An 18,146-nucleotide genomic window follows, 5' to 3' on the forward strand; every position below is an offset into this window, starting at 1 on the left:
TGAAGTATGTCAAAAATGATGCATGGAGAAAGAAAAACACGGGGAAAACAAAGGCAAAGACGGCATGGAGGCAAAGAAGATTCACTAGCGATGAAATTACAGTATTTCTTTTTGTGTGTTTGGCCTTGCCGTCTGGTCTGAAGGTGTCCTTCAAGGAACACACACACACACACACACACACACACACACACACACACACACACACACACACACACACACACACAAGAACACAAACACACACACAGAGAGGAAAAAAGACCGACAAGCATATAAATTATTCCACAAACAAAAGGTATAAGAAAGGTGAAAGAAGGAAAAAGAGGAAGAATACGAATTTCATAGACCCTCTCCCCCCCACCCCCTCTCTCTCATGACCATGAGCACCTTTCACTAGTGGCCAGGTGAGAACAGGTGACTTCATAACCACTGGTCCAGCACGCCACAAACTCCTGTCTGTCCACCGTTAGCCCACATTCATCCTCAGCCCCTCCCTCCCTGCACCATCACCCTCTCACCGCCACCATCACCAACAACAACACCTCACGTCATTCAATTTAAAAACAAAACGTACATCTAGATTTTTCGAGCGTTTTTTATAGCAATAATCTTGTAGTTACTCATCTATTTGAACTTACATTGAACCATTTTATTGGTTCTCCTTCTTTAGCCTCCTGGTGGAACAGGTGTTTTGTGCGGCATTGTGTCTGTGTCTGTTATGTTTAGCCTTATATATACTGCTTCATACACTACTACTACTACTACTACTACTACTACTACTACTACTACTACTACTACTGATGATGATGATGATGCGGTATTGGACGAGTGGGACAAATTTAACAAGCGTGTGACAAATAACGTAACAAGGAAAATCTTTTCTTGCCACAGCGATGCACTTATTGCAGTTTATAAACACCCAAACCTCGTAAATTAGAGTACTTTTTATTTACTACACCATAAAACTATATCAGGCACTGAAAACACTCTTTGTTTGTAACTCCAAAGGAACATACACGACACCATTTTAATTACGACCCACAGAACACACGAAACACTTTGAATATGAGTCACAGAAGCACCTAAAAACACGTACATCTATCTAATACTTCATTCATCCCCAGTAAAACACTCACAGTAGTACAGGTGAGGTGCTCAGGTGAAGTGTGTGGCTCTCGAAGTCAATACTAATCATCACTCTCTTTCCTATCCACCCACCCCGTCAACCACCTCTACAACGCCCATAAAACACCCTACACGCTTCCACTTCATCTCTTCCCCCTAAAACATACCACACACTTCTTCCTCCCACACCATGGACTTACGGCTTTCAAAATATCGTAAGACAAACACATACACATAAACACCTCCCACAATTCACACACACACACACACACACACACACACACACACACACACACACACACACACACACACACACACACACACACACCTCACTACCCATCTACATAAACTATACCACAGGCTCACACCACCCAGGAGTGAAGAAACCCCCGTGGAGGCTGGGGTGTCCTCTCGGGTCATCTCTGGGGGAGTGTGGGTGCTTGCTGTGGCGCGCATGGACCTTCAGTTTACTGCGCAGGCTGGCCACGACCTCTTGATACATGGAGGAGAGGTCTGTGGTCTCGAGCGGGTCGTCTGTGGAGAGGTCGTCTAGCGGTAAAGTATTGCAGTGGGGACGTGGTGAGGGAGGCTAGGATGAGTATGAACAAGGTGGGGTGGTGGAAAAGAATGCTCGACTGGGAGTTAAGAAGATGAGGTGGTGTGGAAGGCTGGGTCGAGGGTGAGAAAGGTGAAGTAATGTCAAGGAGGCTGAGTTGACGATGACAAGTGTGAGGTGAGGTGTATAGATGAGGTGAAAAGACACTTGGAGGTTTAGAAAATTAAAACAAAGGTAACACAAAGATAATGAAAAAGATGAGTAACATAGAAAACGGAGGAAAAATATAATTACCTCTCAGATTAAACAACATAACATCATCAGCATTAGCAGTGGTGACGGTGTGGTGATAGCGGTGGTGAGGGTGAAGGTGAGGGTTGTGGGTGAGCTGGCGGGTGTTGGGGGTGTGCCAGGAGTAGCCCCCCACCCCCGCCACGCCCCCCACATCCTCAGGTGGAACCCACCCGTCGTACCGCCCCCCGACACCCAACACAAGCTTCCAGTGTCGCCGCCTGGTGGTGAAGAAGGAAAACAGGAGAAGATCATTAAAAGTAGAAATTGAATTAGGAGTTAGTCACTAAGAAAAAAGGAAAAAGAAAAAAATAAAGGTTAACATGGTAAAAGTTTCCAACATATTAATGGGAGTGCGAAAAAAAAATGTATAATAGAGAGAAAAGTTAGAATATGAATAATTTATGCTAATAAAAAAATGTATACGGGAAAGGTAAAAAGAAAACAATGAAAAAGACATTAATCCATGGGAAATAAAGTAAATGGAAAAAATATGAAGATGGTTAAAATATAATTAATGAAAGATATATATATATATATATATATATATATAGAGAGAGAGAGAGAGAGAGAGAGAGAGAGAGAGAGAGAGAGAGAGAGAGAGAGAGAGAGAGAGAGAGAGAGAGAGAGAGAGAGAGAGAGAGAGAGAGAGAGAGCGAGAGAGAGAGAGAGAGAGAGAGAGAGAGAGAGAGAGAGAGAGAGAGAGAGAGAGAGAGAGAGAGAGAGGGGGGTAAGGTCTCCTCATTTACCAACCTGATGGCTCCCCTCAGCGGTCCTTTCCTGAGGGTGTAGACGAAGGAGGTGCGGGGGGAGGGGGTGTTATGGAGCAGCGACCCCCACATATCAATACTATCATCACCATCCTCCTCCTCCTTCTCTTCCTCTTCATGTTCCTCTTCCTTGCCGGTCTTCCTCTTTCTCTCCACTTGTCTACCTCTTCTTTTCCTCCCACTCCCCTCCTCTTCATCCTCGTTGCTATCTTCCTCCACGGATTCTCTCAGTGTGGCTTCCCCCTCCTTTCTCTTCCTCTTCTTCCTCACTACTCCCTCTTCCTCCTCCTCTGTTCCTCCGATGTCACTTATCTTCTTTCCCTCCACCTCCTCCTCGGTTTCAGTTGTGGTTTCTCTCAAGGTGATATCACTCATCTTCACTACCTCCTCCTCCTCCTCCAGTGGTAGCGCGCCTCGTGTTGGCCAGTGTGCGGGCCCTCTAGCGGCGTGTAATAAAGTAGCCCGCCAATCCACCAGGTGCATTAGTCTGGGGAAGGATGGTTATAAGAAACGGGGGTCGGACATGGGAAACAGGGGATTGGCAGGGGCATGGCAAAGGTAAAGGATGGGCAGATGAGATGACAAACTGACACTATAAAAACTTAGAGGAGATAAATAGGAGATAAAATACAAAACGGAACACTAAGGTGACATAATTTATAAAGCTACAGACAAACAGAAAAACAGACACGCACCCCCTGTACCGGTGTCCAACGTGAGGGAGGAGTGGGGAGTGGATGAAGCTCACTCCCTTCGTCCCTCCCTCGTAGACACTTCCTTTACCCCCTCTCAGTGGAAAGTTGTTCCCTCCGACGCGAAAATTGCCTCCGTTCTGTGAGGGGAGGAGGAGGTAAAGGGGAGGGGAAGGAGGGCAAAAAGGGAGGGAGAGGGAAGGAAAGGGAGGGGGAGAGGAGGGAGGGAATGAGGGGAAAGAGGAAAAAGTAAGAATATGAAGAAAAAAAATATTCATTATATCCACAATATTCTATAAACATTATTCATATAAAATCACAACCCCCCCCTTTCCTCATAGCAATCTCGGTCCCCCCTAATAACCCCTCCATACATCCACGAGCCTTCTCCGCCTATTCCGTCACCATCACCACCTTAACCCAATCACTGTCACCTACCTCCCCTCCCCTCCAACACTACCTTCACCACTTCCCTTCACCACAGCGACCTCCCCCTTCTATCTCCACTCCTTCTCTTCACCTCATTCACTCACATCCGTGGAAAAGACGATAAGGGTATTTTGGTACAGTCCGGACCGCCGCAGCTGCCTCACAAGCCTTCCCACCACACGGTCCAGAGCCGCCACCATGCCTGAGAGGGTTGAGGGAGGGGACAGAGGGGAAGGGGGAAGAGAGGGAAAAGGGGATGGGGGGGAGGGAGGGGAAAGAGGGAAGAGTGTGATAAGTGAGGGGAATAATGCGATCGGAGTGAATGGGGAAGAGGCGATAAAGAGGAAGAGGAAAGAGGAAAGGGGAATAAGAGAAATAAAACTGAAATTTTTTAAAACAGATGAAACAAACACGAAATCTCTCTCTCTCTCTCTCTCTCTCTCTCTCTCTCTCTCTCTCTCTCTCTCTCTCTCTCTCTCACCGTGAAAGGTCCTCCTGGCGGGGTTCACGATGTGTGGGGGGTGGGCGCCCCTCCGCAGGGAAGAGGGGGGCGGGGCTTCCAGGGGGCCATGGGTGGCCTGCAGGGAGAGGAGGAGGAAGAGAGGATCCCCCCCACTTCCCCTCACGTGCCCCTTGATCACCTCCTCCACCCTGGCCGCGTACAAGTCCTGGTGAGGAAAAAAAAGCGGTAACGAAGAAAAGGAACAACAGTTAACCTACCCTACCCTACACAACACAACCTCCTTTATCCCCCTAATCCAAAGCAACACCTACATTAGAGTATACGCCCGTCACGTTGGTCAGCGGCGTTTCGTTCAGCCTGAAGTCGTAGCCGCCGTCCCTGAACAATTGCATCTCCTCTGCACTCAGCGCCTCTGTCTTCACCTCCCGACCCTCTCTTCTTTTTCCTCCAGCGTCGCCGCCTCCCATCATCTCTAGGCTGGTGCTGTGCCCCCTCCTGCCTTGCACGTCAGCCGGTTCACCGCTCTCCTCGGCAGCAGGCGGAATATTATCAATCACCTTATTTCTGAGGAGTAAACAACTTTTCCTCTTACTTACAAGCTAATATTTCTTCAGTCTCCGTGATAATGTTTCATATCTGTGTGAGCTCGATAGAGAAAACGTGACTCTTATAGGGATGACTAAGTTCACACACTTACGTTCTCTGGCGACGGTTGGTGCTCCTCGCCGCCCTTGTTTGTGGCATCAACACCCGCTTGTATCTGTCGTAGTAGCCTTGGCTCCCCAGGTAGTAGCCATAGAAAGAGTCGAACCCGCGGTGCAAGGGTGTGTAAGCCCAGCTGCAGTACCCCAAGTGCCACCTGTGGAGAGGAGAAAGGAGGAAGGAAGCAAATAAATAAATGAATAATAATTAAATAAAAGTAATGATTCTAAGGCTGCGTTTACACCAAGCGAGTCGCGTCGAGTCGAGTCACGTCAAGTCATTTGAGGCGATTCATATTGACGCAACTCCGTTTACACCGACTGCGTCAACCTGAGTTAAGTCAGTACTCAATGTCCCATTTGATTTCATGGAGAATGGATGCATGTTTTCGTTTCTTTTTTTTTAATTTATCTGATTTATTTTGTTTTCCATTGGTCTTTTACTCTTTTTCTTTTATTTTCTATTGGCGTTTTTCAAATCCTTTTCTTTTTCTTTTCTTTGTAGTTCTTTTATTGCTGTTGTTTTTCTTCTTTTTTTTTCTTTCTATGTTCGTGTGTCTGGGTGAGCCGCTTTCCTCCCAGAAGGGATCAGCGAGTTAAGATTTACTTCATGTTTTTGGTGACGGGTATAATTTCTTGGCGTATGCTTGAGTATGATTGAACGTAACGGATGCTATATGAATGGTGTACATTGTTATTTACAAATATTGAAAATATACATATTAAGTATATGAATATACCCACTCCCCCTTCTCCCTTGTCCTACTAACATAGCTTTGTGATAGGCCCCAATCTTAACACTGTGTGCATTGTATGTACATATGTATGAATGGTTGAGTGAATGGTGTGCATGCTTCAGGATGATACGTAAAACTGAAAACTTCTTTCTATAAAGCAGCGATGACATCACGATCCCGGTGGTTAGGGTCACTGGAATCATATATAGCAGGGGGCTCTTGAACTAAGTTGATTAGGAGTTCCACCAGCATGTTTGAACACACCACGGCAGACTCGCTGTGACTGACGTCAAAAATAGGACCAGCCCTATATGTGACTCGACGCGACGCGACGTGACGTGACTCGACGCATCCGGTGTAAACGGTTTCTTTCAAAAACCCATATAAATCAGCGTTATAACTGGGGTGGCGATTCATGATACGTCATGAATCGTCATGACGCGACGCGATGAGACTCGACGCGACTCGCTTGATGTAAACGCAGCCTTAGTTTTTTATCAAACTTTATATTTTCTAAATACAACAAAAAACAAAAGACGAAAACCAACTCCAAGCGCAGACTTACTTGCCAATGAGGTGAGTCTTGTAGCCCAGGCGCTGTAGGTGTTGGGGGATGAGGGTGAGGGAGGTGTTGAGGCCGGTGGGGCTGAGGGGGGAAAAGGAGGCCTGGGGAAGCGAGGAAGAGAAGGCAGAGGGAGGAAGTGAAAGACATGACGTTACTTAACTGTGAAAGATATAAAAATCAATAAAATCTGGAATCTAAATAGAATAAAAGAGAAAAATGCAAAACTAAACGAGAACAATAGTATTAGGGATACTATAGCGTTGACACACACACACACACACACACACACACACACACACACACACACACACAAATTAACACAAAAGACCCCCACCCACAACCTTTTTCCCTCCCACAAAACACTACCCCCACACCCAACACTTCTCCCTATCCAACACCCTTCCCCCCCCCCCCGACGCACCTGCCTGCCGTCCCTGTGCGGGAATCGGCCGGTGAGGAGGGCGGCGCGGGAGGGCGTGCACACGGGTAACACGTAATGGTTCTCCAGCACGATGCCATGGCGGGCCAGGCGATGCAGCTCGGGGGCGTGGATGTCAGGGTTGTGCCACGGGACGTCATTGTACCCTGGGGAGGGGGGAAAGGGGGGTTATAAGGAAAAGGTGTCTATTAAGATGTGTATGCAGGTAATATTAGGAAAAGATGTTTTAATAAGGTATGCATTAATTTAAGCCCCATTCTTCCTTTGAAAAATCTTTAAAAGGACATTCGAGTCATACTATTGAAGCATTGTAGGTTTACGTTCAAACCAATGTTGTATGAGGGGTGTGAAGCAATAATCCATATGGTAATATAAGGTATTGTGATTATAACCGTTTAGCATGAGAATCATAAACCTCAAGGACCTTCCAATTCCTTTCGATAGTCTAAAACTGTGCCATGTAAAAAGTTTGAAGAAAATAATAATCTGAAACGCTTTAATAACCCTGTTTAGGAAGGCAATAAAAAACAGTTCAGTAGATGCTCGTTTGTGTGGCCTAAAGGGAAGAAGGGGAAGGAGGGGAAGGAGGAGAGGGAGGTGAAGCGGGGAAGGGGAAATGGGATGTAATGCGAATGACTGATGAGGAAAGGGGAGTAGGGGATGAAGGGCGTGATGAGTGACGAGTGTGAAGAGAAGCAGATGGTGTTGTGATTCTCTCTCTCTCTCTCTCTCTCTCTCTCTCTCTCTCTCTCTCTCTCACCCAGGTCGTCCGCTACAATGAAGACAATGTTGGGTCTCCCCTCATTCCCCTTCTTCCCCTTCCTCTTGTTCGCCAGCCTCATCTGCCTCTTCCTTCTCTTGTTCTCTTCCTTGATTTTCCTCTTCAGTTTCCTTAAGTGTAGTTTCCTCCTTCGTTGGACATTCTTCTTCCCCTCCTCTCCCTTTCTCTTCTTCAGTATGTCTTCTGATTCACTAACGTCCAAGTCTCCTCCTCCTCCTCCTCTTAAAGGCCAGGTGTGTTGCTTGAGGAGGAAAGGTGAAGGAGGAGGTGAAGGTGATGGAGGTACTAAAGGAATAATCAGGTTCTTCTCCCGCTCCCTTGCATCCAGGTGGGCATCCTTCCACAGGTGAGGGTCATTAGTGGTTACCTGGGGAGGGGGAAAGGAAAGGAAGGTGTTGGGGTAAAAGGAGAAGAAAAAGGACATGCAGGTTAGATAGAGGAAGAGGAGAAAGAGGAGGAGGATAAGAAGGAGGCAAGAGGTAGAGGTAAGAAGAAGAAAGAGGACAAGCAGGAAAGGTAGTTTGAAGAGGAGGAGATGGCAATAGGAAGAAACAATAATTGAGGTTGGTATATAGGTAGAAGGGGAGGAAGGATGGAGGAAGGATAAAAGAGCAAAAGGACAAGCAGGATAAATAGTTTGAGGACGAAAGATGGAAGAAGGAAGAACCAATTGAAGTTAGTGTGAGCAAGGGGAGGAAGGAAGAAGGAAAGATAAATAAGAGAATAAGGAGGAAGAAGAGAGGTGGAGGATGAGGACAACAGAGGGAATAATGAAGAAAAGTGGAAGTAAGTGCATATAGAAGAGAGGAAGAGAAGAGGATGGAAGAAACAGAAGGGGGAGGAAGAGGAAGAAAATAATGAGTGGAGGTTAGTGCAATTTTCTTATTTTAAACTCTCTCTCTCTCTCTCTCTCTCTCTCTCTCTCTCTCTCTCTCTCTCTCTCTCTCTCTCTCTCTCTCTTACGGCATATTTGTTAAGTACAATGTCTGAATGCTAATGTTTTGTCTCTCTATGTCTTCTTGCCTGTATATAATTATATCTGGCTGCATGACACCTATCTGTGTCTGTCTGTTTGTCTGTCTAATGTCTGCATGTCTGCTTGCCTTCCTGAAAGCTGCTTAACTACCTAATTCTCTGTGTCTGTCTGTCTCGCTACTTGTTTATTTACGTATCTGCTAAAGTGTACACTCAACTCGTCCTCTTTTTGTTCAGCTTTTTATCATTATCTTTCCGTGTCAGTTTTTGCCTTCCCTCTCTATCTATTAATCTCACTTTCTCACCTGCTGCATTTCATGATGGTGGTGGTGATGAAGTTGGTTGCTGTGATCCTCTAAAGCTCCTCCTTCTCCTTCTCCTCCTCCTCCTCCTCCCTGGTCCCACACGGAGAGAAGGCCGGAGAGAACGAGAACTCTTTTCAGCTGCGTCATGTTCCCCTGGGTGAGTCTGTGAGAGGGAGAAAAGGAGGAACAGAAAGGAGTGGGAAGAAGAGGGGAAAGTTGAGCATGGGAGGACAGGAACAGTGTGTGTGTGTGTGTGTGTGTGTGTGTGTGTGTGTGTGTGTGTGTGTGTGTGTGTGTGTGTGTAATCACCCGTGGTACACAAACACTTCCCGATTAGCCCGCCAGTCAGCCAGTCACTTCCCCAGTCAAGCAGGCGTATAGTGTCCAAGGTGCTGATAACTCACCAGCTGGGGGTCAACACGCAAGAGGAGCAGAAAAACATGTGTTGATTGACTGACTAACTCGAGTGATAGAATATATGCGTGTTTCTTTGTTTGTGAATGTGTTTGTTTGTTTGTTTGTGTGTATATGTGTGTGTGTGTGTGTGTGTGTGTGTGTGTGTGTGTGTGTGTGTGTGTGTGTGTGTGTCCACGTAGGTATGCCCGTGTAGGTATGCATGCCAACACACCTTGCATATTAAAATACAAACACAAAGAAGCACACACACACACACACACACACACACACACACACACACACACACACACACACACAAGCACACACATAGGAGCATAACAAAGAGCTAACCTACACAATTAAGACCTCACCGCTCCGCTTGTTACACACACACACACACACACACACACACACACCTGCAACACTTAAGTAAGGCACATTTAACTTTACAACCACTCCGCTTAATATTAATTTTTCGCTTCCTTGAATACACTTACGATACACCCAGCCAGTCATTCATCCACCACTACCACCACCGCCACCGCCATCACCACCACTACTACTACTACTACTACTACTACTACTACTACTACAACTGCGTCTCACAACATTTATAAAATGCAACACACGAATCGGAGGGGATTGGGAGGCTAGTACGAAAAATGAAAGTAACACAGGAGTAACAAGAGTAAAGGAAGTAGAAGATTGAAGAGAAGATTAACACAGACTGACAGTGAGTGAGTAACACGCACTGAAAGTAACACAGAAGGGTCAGTAACACAGGGACAGGATCAACACACAAGGGAAGTATTGAATGGTGGATAATACAAAAGAGAGAAAGCAATACTAGAGGAGATGAAAGAGGAGGAGGAAGATAAGGAGTAGAAGAAGGAGGAGGAGGATGTAACGCAGATGAAAGGAAGAGAAGTGATACATGAGAACAAAAAGTAGAACATAAAAATATCACAGTGAAGATGTCTTTTTTCTTCTGTTTCGTTTGATCTTAACGTAAATGCATCTAATACACACACACACACACACACACACACACACACACACACACACACACACACACACACACACACTGGCGCAACTGGTTAGAGCGCTGCGCTGCCAGGCTTCACGGTCTGACAGGGCGGCGGTTCGAGCCCGCTCAGACCGGACTCTTTCCGTTGACTAGGAGTGGTTACTGTCCCCCCTTGAGCAAGGGGGATGGGGTGTGTGATGCATGTGTGAGGTCCCGGCAGTACCCATAGATCGACGATAAAGAGTACTTGCTCATGTCGGGAGGGTACCTGCTGGCGATTACGAGTCCAACGCGTGATCAGGCCGTGGTGGTAAATTACACACACACACACACACACACACGTCACCACGCTCACGAAAGCCGCCACAAATCACCTTTACCTTCTCGCCCGAATGTCACTGTCAGCTTACACATATTCCCAAGACCTTCCTCCTGCCCAGACTCACGTTCACAACCTCTAACAGCCACTCAGAAGGAACAGTCAAAGATTTCAGAGAGAGCCAGCGGGACTACTCTAAGAATATATCCTACACGTCCAACAGAGGTATGTAACAAGCTGGGCCTTCCTCAGTGACCACTACAACATGATATATGAGAGGCTTGGACGAGGGCTTCTCACACACATCCCCGCCACTGTGACATCCTGCTCCCTCCACCCTCCATCCTCCCTACCATGCCTCCCCCACCACGCCACCACTCCCACACCATAACACTACCCCCCCCCCCCCCCACACACACACACACTGAGATGAGACAATGCAACACTAACGCCAATCAGAGCGTGGAAGGAGATAAATATAAAAAAATTCATTCCCACCCTCCATACCTCACCCTCCTTCCTCCTCATCACATCCTTTACTAAACACATTTCCCACCCTGTATTGCAAATTATTCCTTATGTTTTCTTCCGTTGTCTTTATTACAAATGCTGTGTTTCCAAATGTTTATGTTCCGCTTGATAAGGGTTAACACCTCGCAAATAATCATGTATTTTATATGTTTTCAGTCTCATGATAACCTTTCGTCTATAAACCGTACTTATTATTATTATTATTATTATTATTATTATTATTATTATTATTATTATTATTATTGTAACACACACAAACAAAAACAAACAGTCAAACGAAACACCGTCCACATACCTTAGAATGAACTCACTGAAGATGAAAGAAAAGAGGAGGAGGAGGAGGAGGAGGAGGTGTGGAGGTTAAATGCAACAGGTGTCCGTGAAGGTATGGAGAGAGAGAGAGAGAGAGAGAGAGAGAGAGAGAGAGAGAGAGAGAGAGAGAGAGAGAGAGAGAGAGAGAGAGAATATAAAGGAAAGTAAGGAAAAGACAAACTATAATGCTCAACTACAGAAACAGTGTGACACTTGTAAGACACGGAATGAGAGTGAGCGAGTGAGTGAGAGTGTGAGATAGAGAGAGAGGAGGCAGGGTACGCCTTGTGGCTAACCCCGAGAGGAACTAAGCACAATTTTGATACCTAAGTCTCTCTCTCTCTCTCTCTCTCTCTCTCTCTCTCTCTCTCTCTCTCTCTCTCTCTCTCTCTCTCTCTCTCTGTGCCTGTCTGCGTGTTCGTCCCCTACCCATCCCACCATCTCTCTCTCTCTCTCTCTCTCTCTCTCTCTCTCTCTCTCTCTCTCTCTCTCTCTAATATCTTATCGCGAGCCACATTTCGATATAGCGTGACCGCCTATGCATACACACGCCATACACTTCCATACATCTCCATTCACTTTCCATACGGTATAATAGTGTTTGCTTTCGTTATATTTATTGTTTATTATTATCTCTATTAATTATTGTTATTATTATTACTTATGAGTGTTCACTTCTGTTATATTTTCCACCGTCCATACATTATACGTGAGTCAGGTTATATTATTTTGTGAATGGTATTGGAGCTACGTTGTTGTTTTTATCATTTGTACTACTGATGTTGATTATTACTTTTTTTAATTCATTAGAGAAGTAGTACATAAAAAAATCCCATTAATCAATATACTGGATGAATGACGGAAGAAAAATATCATAGAAAAGTGATATATCTAATTAGATAGAAGTAAGTAAACTGAAAAACGGAGGGTAAAAAACAGATAATAGATAAAAACGAGAAAAAAACAAAATGTAGGTTAAAGACGAAAAAAGGGACAGATACTTGAAAAAAAAAAAAAAGATTAAAAGAACTGATATGGACAGAACAAAAACTTGAAGTGAAAGAATATAGAGATAGACATTGACATACGTTTATGGATTGACAAGACAAAAAAAAAAAAAAAAAACATTAATACATATATAGAAACAAGTTCGGAAAATACAACAGGAGGAAGGAAGAAAGGAAGGACAATTTCATCAACACAAGAGGTAGAAAGACAGCAGAAAGGACATTCGAAAGGAAGGTAGACAGGTGGGAGAAAGGACAGGTAACAAGACAGGTAGAGTGACGGTGGAAATGGTATAGAAAGACATTAACAAGACAGATGGGAGGCAGAGAAGGTGGAAGACAGTGACGGTGGAGATGGTATAAAAGGATATCAGACACTAAACATTCCAAAGATAGGTAAATAGGTAGGAGGCAAGATAGAAGGGAGACAGTGACGGTGGTGATGACAGTGATGGTGATAGTGTAGACAGGCAGCAAAAAAGACACGGGACATTCTAAAGGTAGGAAAATAAACAGGTAGGAGGCAGGACAAGTAGAAGCCAGGACAGGTAGCTTGACGGTGTGCGCGTGGGGGTGACGTCACAGGTAGCCATGGGACCTTGGGCAGGGGAAGGAGGGGGTGGGGGTCGGAGGTCACCAGCCCCGCCACCTGACCACTGCGGTTCACCAGAAGCTGATGATACTCCTGCCGGTGCTCCTGGAGCGGGAGGCGGGAGGCGGGAGGCGGGGTTGAAAGTAGTGGTGGTGTGGTATTGGTGGTTGTTTTGTGAAGGTGGTGGTGGTGCTAATGCTGGTAACATCATAAAAAAAATCATTTATAACAAATGGGTCTACAAGATCCAGTTTATACAACCCATTCCTGAAGATGCCTATCGTACTGGCACTCACCACAGGACTGTCAAACCTATTCCTCTCGTCCACCACTCTAATAGTAAATGTATTTTTGCCTCTGTCCTTGTGAAATATGAATTTGTCTAACATAAATCGCAATGCTACGAGTCCTACCCTGCTCTCTTCCACCCAGAACATTGCTAACACATCCTTGTTAAAGCCTTTCATCCACTTAATAAAAAGCCCTCCATTAGGTTTCCACGCACGTGTTGCATCTCCTGTTCCTTGATTCTACTGCTAATGCTGGTGTTGTTTGCTGCTGCTACTACTACTACTACTACTACTACTACTACTACTACTACTACTGTCACCTTGTTTAACACTTGAAGTTTTAACAAGTATGCATTTTGATTTTTTTTTTAAATAGCCTGAACCTATGATTAAGTCATTAATATAGCCATCTTCTCCTTCTTTGAACATACTTATTCCTTTTTTCAGCAACGCCAATTACTTCCTTTATATTACTCGCCCCATTGCCACTTGCATGTATTAGAGCAAACAACTGATGTCTGCCTTTGGCCAGTCTTTTCATTAAGTTTGCAATAAAGTGACGCCCGTTTTCTCTGGCTCGCTCGTTGAAGGATCTGTGGTGAACTATAATAAAACAATAATTAATAGGAAAATAATATTATCCTAGTACTATGACAATATTAAGGGATATGTATTAAGTTAACGTCAGTACTAATAGCTGCACCCCCTGGAGTAAAAATAGTAATAGTAAGAAGAATATTACATAAAAGTGCTCTCTCTCTCTCTCTCTCTCTCTCTCTCTCTCTCTCTCTCTCTCTCTCTCTCTCTCTCTCTCTCTCGCATTCAACTTCCTTGTCCTCGCCCTACTTCCGTGTGTGTGTGTGTGTGTGTGTGTGTGTGTGTGTGTGTGTGTGTGTGAGAGAGAGAGAGAGAGAGAGAGAGAGAGAGAGAGAGAGAGAGAGAGAGAGAGAGAGAGAGAGAGAGAGAGAGAGAGAGAGAGAGATTAGGGATGGATAGGTGGCGGGTGGGAGAGTAAAAGGAGGAGGAGGAGGAGGAGGAGGAGGAAAAGAGATGCCACATAATCACGATGATCTCCCCTCCCCGCCTCTTTTTTTTTCTCTCCTCTCCCTCCTCCTCCTCTTCCATTAATATTCCTCTTCCTCCTTATATAACTTTTTTCTTCCTTGCTATTTTTGCATGTTTATACTCATAAAAAAATAATGATGATTCTACTTCATCTTTTTTCTCTCACTCCTTTGCGATTCCTTTTTTTTCTGTTAAAATTAGTTTGAATTTGATTTTAACGATTTTAGAGCTGGAATAAGCAACGCTGTTTGTATGACTGGCTGACTGAATGATAGTGTGTGTGTGTGTGTGTGTGTGTGTGTGTGTGTGTGTGTGTGTGTTAGAAACCTTATTAGAGTTAGTTGGCTCAGGTCAAGGCGGGGAGGGGGGGTGAAGGGTTTCTCTCTCTCTCTCTCTCTCTCTCTCTCTCTCTCATTTGGGAATTCTAATTGGTAGTGGTGATGGAGGAGCGAGAAACAATGTACCTCTCGCCTTCATTCTCCCTCCTCGATCTTCCTCCTCCTCCTCTTCCTCTCATTCTCTCCCTCATAGGTTTCCACTTCCTCTTCCTCTCACTCTCTTCATCCACTTTCCCCTTACCTCTTTTCTTTCTCCTTACCTTTCCTTTGTTCCTCCTTTCTTCATTTCAAATCCCTTCCCTTCTTCCATTCATTCTTTATCTAAAAATTCAGCTTCATTTCCCTTCCATTTCTCCTTCATTCCTTTATTCTCTCTTTGCTTTCCTTCGTTCTTTCCTTCCTTCTTCTCCTCCCTCCTGCCTTCCTTCCTTTTCCACCTCCCGCCTTCCTATTCTCCCCCCCATTGTTTGCAGCCGTCGATGATAATAGTAAAAAAGAAAACGGAACAGGGATACCATCTTCTGACGGCCTAGAGAGTGGGAAGACTATGCTAGATTTGCAGGTGTCTGTGCCACTTCCCCTTTCTCTCTCTGTCCTTCTTCCTTCCCTTCTCCCTCCCTTCCTCCTCTTAATCACTTCCTAATCAATTATGTAGGGTTTCTCTCTTGTCCCCTTCCTTTCCTCTTTCTCTCCCTTTTTCCCGCTCTATCATCCATCCACTCATTCACTCTCCTTCTCCCTCACAAACTCCCTGAAACATCCTACATACATAGCAATCCCTCATTTCCTCCCTCAATCCCTCTGCTCCTTATCATACAGTCCTTCTCTTCCTCCCTATCTTGGGAGCAGAAGAGGAAAAAGAAAGAAAAAGAGGTAAAATATTAAGAAAGAAGTAAAAAGATGGTAATGACAGAAAAGAAATATGAAAAACAACAACAGCTAAAACTAGAAACATAATAATACAGAGAAGGAGAACCAAGGGAAATGAAGGAGAGGAGAAGGAGGAAAAAGAAGAAGAAGAGGAGGAGGAAAAAGGGGAGGAGTAGAAGAACAAAACACGAGTTAGGGAAGTGAGGTTACAGAGGTATTAAAGGAGGAAAAAGGGAGAGGAACGAGGAGTCAAAGGAGGAGGAGGAAGAGGAGGAGGAAGTGCCAAATGGTGAGGAAGGGAGATAAAACACTTCCATAAATCACCATCAATGGATTCACCCACAACAACATTCACACAATCAATAAACACACACACACACACACACACACACACACACACACACACACACACACACACACACACACACACACGAATAGGCCTTATCTATCTTCATTTTTTTTACAATAAAGGAGGCAGCTCAAGGAAAAGATAACAAAATACAAAAAAAGACCACTATATTTTTTGCTGTCTTTCTACCACTAATTCATTTCATATATATCTTCCCAAGTTCTTCCTTCATGAAACGTCCATTATTCTCAACTCAAAAAAAGGAAGCAACCTCTAACTTCTTCACCTTCTTTGATTTGCCTTTTTCGTAGCATAGTAAAGCCATTACTAACAGAGGAAATTAATGGGCTGGGTTTGGTCATTAACTAAACGGTAAAAAGAGTGGATAGGATAGAAGGCTTCTACAAGGAAAGAAGTCTGGTACATTGATTTTGTTGGCACTGATCTCAAGGGTATGGCTTAGGATGGGAGAACTTGAAATATTGTTGGCACTATCTCAAGGGATTGGGCTAGGAAGGTAGAGCTTGTAGTATTGTTCGCACTAATCTCAGGGGCAAGGCTTAGGATGGGAGAACTTGTAATACTATTGGCACTATCTCAAGGGAATGGCTTAGGATGGGAGAAATTGTAATATTGTTGGCACTACCTCATGGCTAGTAAGGGAGAGCTTGTAATATTGTTGGCACTATCTCAAGGAAATGGCTTAGGAAGGGAGAACTTGTAATAATGTTGGCACTTATCTCGGAGGCATGGTGGAGGATTGAATAGCTTGTAATATTGTTGGCACTGATTTCACGGGCAGGGCCAAGGAAGAGGGAGCTTTTAATATAGGCGCAAGAGGTTGGTATTCAGAGTTTTTCCTTCCTCTGTCTTAGCCAATCAGAAGAAGGTTCATTTCCTCCTGCAGCCAATCACAGCCATTCTTTCTTTCTTGCTTTACACAGCCCCTCCCTCATATCCCCCCTCCCCCCACACACTCTTGTTCTGATGGGAAAGATTTTTGTTGTTGTATTGTTGCGTCGGTCTCTCTCTCTCTCTCTCTCTCTCTCTCTCTCTCTCTCTCTCTCTCTCTCTCTCTCTCTCTCAGAATTTTATTTTTAAGATGCAAATTGTATGAAAATTATTGGTATATACGGTATATTATTATTATCATTATTATCATTACTGTTGTCATTATTATTATTACTATTTTTATTATTATAATTATTATTATTATTATCATTATTATTATTATTATTATTAAGTATTATCATTATTATTACGAAGTTCATTTACGATATCATACTTTATCATTACGTTACCTGATTTACATATATTTCATCATCATTACATACATTATCATGTTTTGAAAATTCACGTATTAACACACACACACACACACACACACACACACACACACACACACACACACACACGACGCAAAGAGGAAACACACGCAAACACGAAGACACTTCTGAACTCAGCACTCATTCTCTCCTTTGATTGGTTACCGCATTATGACGTCATCGGCCATTTGGTGTTGTGATTGGCCCTCAAGTATCCTGCAGGTGCGCCAGGTAACGAGGGCTGTGATTGGTCCATTTGTCAGGCCCGGCTTGTGATTGGCTCCTGAGATTAACACTGTTGCCGGCTTATTAGAGGATGACAGGAGAGAGAGAGAGAGAGAGAGAGAGAGAGAGAGAGAGAGAGAGAGAGAGAGAGAGAGAGAGAGAGAGAGAGAGAGAGAGAGAGAGAGAGAGAGAGAGAGTTATTCTGTCTGTTTATATTTATGTATGTTTCTCTTTCTTTCTCTCTCCATTGTTGTTCTGTATATGGTGGAATTCGGTCGAATTAACGATATATCGGTTAATTGAGCGAGAGAGAGAGAGAGAGAGAGAGAGAGAGAGAGAGAGAGTATATACTTTTCATCTGTACGTTATCTCTTATCATTTTTCCTCCATTTTTGTATCTTTTTCTCTTCTACATTCTCTTCATTCCTTCCATACTTCCCTATTTACCCCATTTCCTTCTCTCTCTCTCTCTCTCTCTCTCCTTCATTCCTCCGTTGTCATCCTCTCAGTGAGTTCCTTTGACACATCCGGATCATCTCTCTCGCAGCACTTCTAATATACAACTCTTTTCCCTCCTTCCAATCACCACGTCCTCCTCGTCTTTTTTTTTAATTATGATCACCAACACTAAAAAAATAAAAATAAATCATGTAAAGGACGGTACGGATTACTAT

General features: G+C 44.3%; 1 protein-coding gene across 4 annotated transcripts; it reads right to left on the bottom strand.

Annotated features, from left to right (window-relative positions):
- Window positions 1-923: 923 nt before the first annotated feature.
- On the bottom strand, window positions 924-11,717 carry LOC127008249 (arylsulfatase J-like). Of its 4 annotated transcripts, none has more exons than XM_050879993.1 (13): window positions 11,395-11,717; window positions 8,827-8,989; window positions 7,526-7,913; window positions 6,748-6,911; window positions 6,327-6,427; window positions 5,021-5,182; window positions 4,635-4,887; window positions 4,342-4,528; window positions 3,965-4,062; window positions 3,435-3,571; window positions 2,723-3,226; window positions 1,973-2,190; window positions 924-1,656 (listed from the first exon to the last, which is right to left on the bottom strand). In XM_050879993.1, the coding sequence occupies exons 2-13, from the start codon at window positions 8,971-8,973 to the stop codon at window positions 1,472-1,474; spliced, it is 2,544 nt and encodes an 847-aa protein (XP_050735950.1). In that variant the 5' UTR covers window positions 8,974-8,989; window positions 11,395-11,717; the 3' UTR covers window positions 924-1,471. The 4 variants fall into 4 exon arrangements, with proteins under 4 accessions (XP_050735950.1, XP_050735951.1, XP_050735952.1 ...); XM_050879994.1 differs by lacking the exon at window positions 11,395-11,717 and adding an exon at window positions 10,696-10,881; XM_050879995.1 differs by lacking the exon at window positions 11,395-11,717 and adding an exon at window positions 10,630-10,881.
- Window positions 11,718-18,146: the final 6,429 nt, after the last annotated feature.

Source organism: Eriocheir sinensis, chromosome 37 (genome assembly GCF_024679095.1).
Source record: "Eriocheir sinensis breed Jianghai 21 chromosome 37, ASM2467909v1, whole genome shotgun sequence".
NCBI lineage: Eukaryota > Metazoa > Arthropoda > Malacostraca > Decapoda > Varunidae > Eriocheir > Eriocheir sinensis.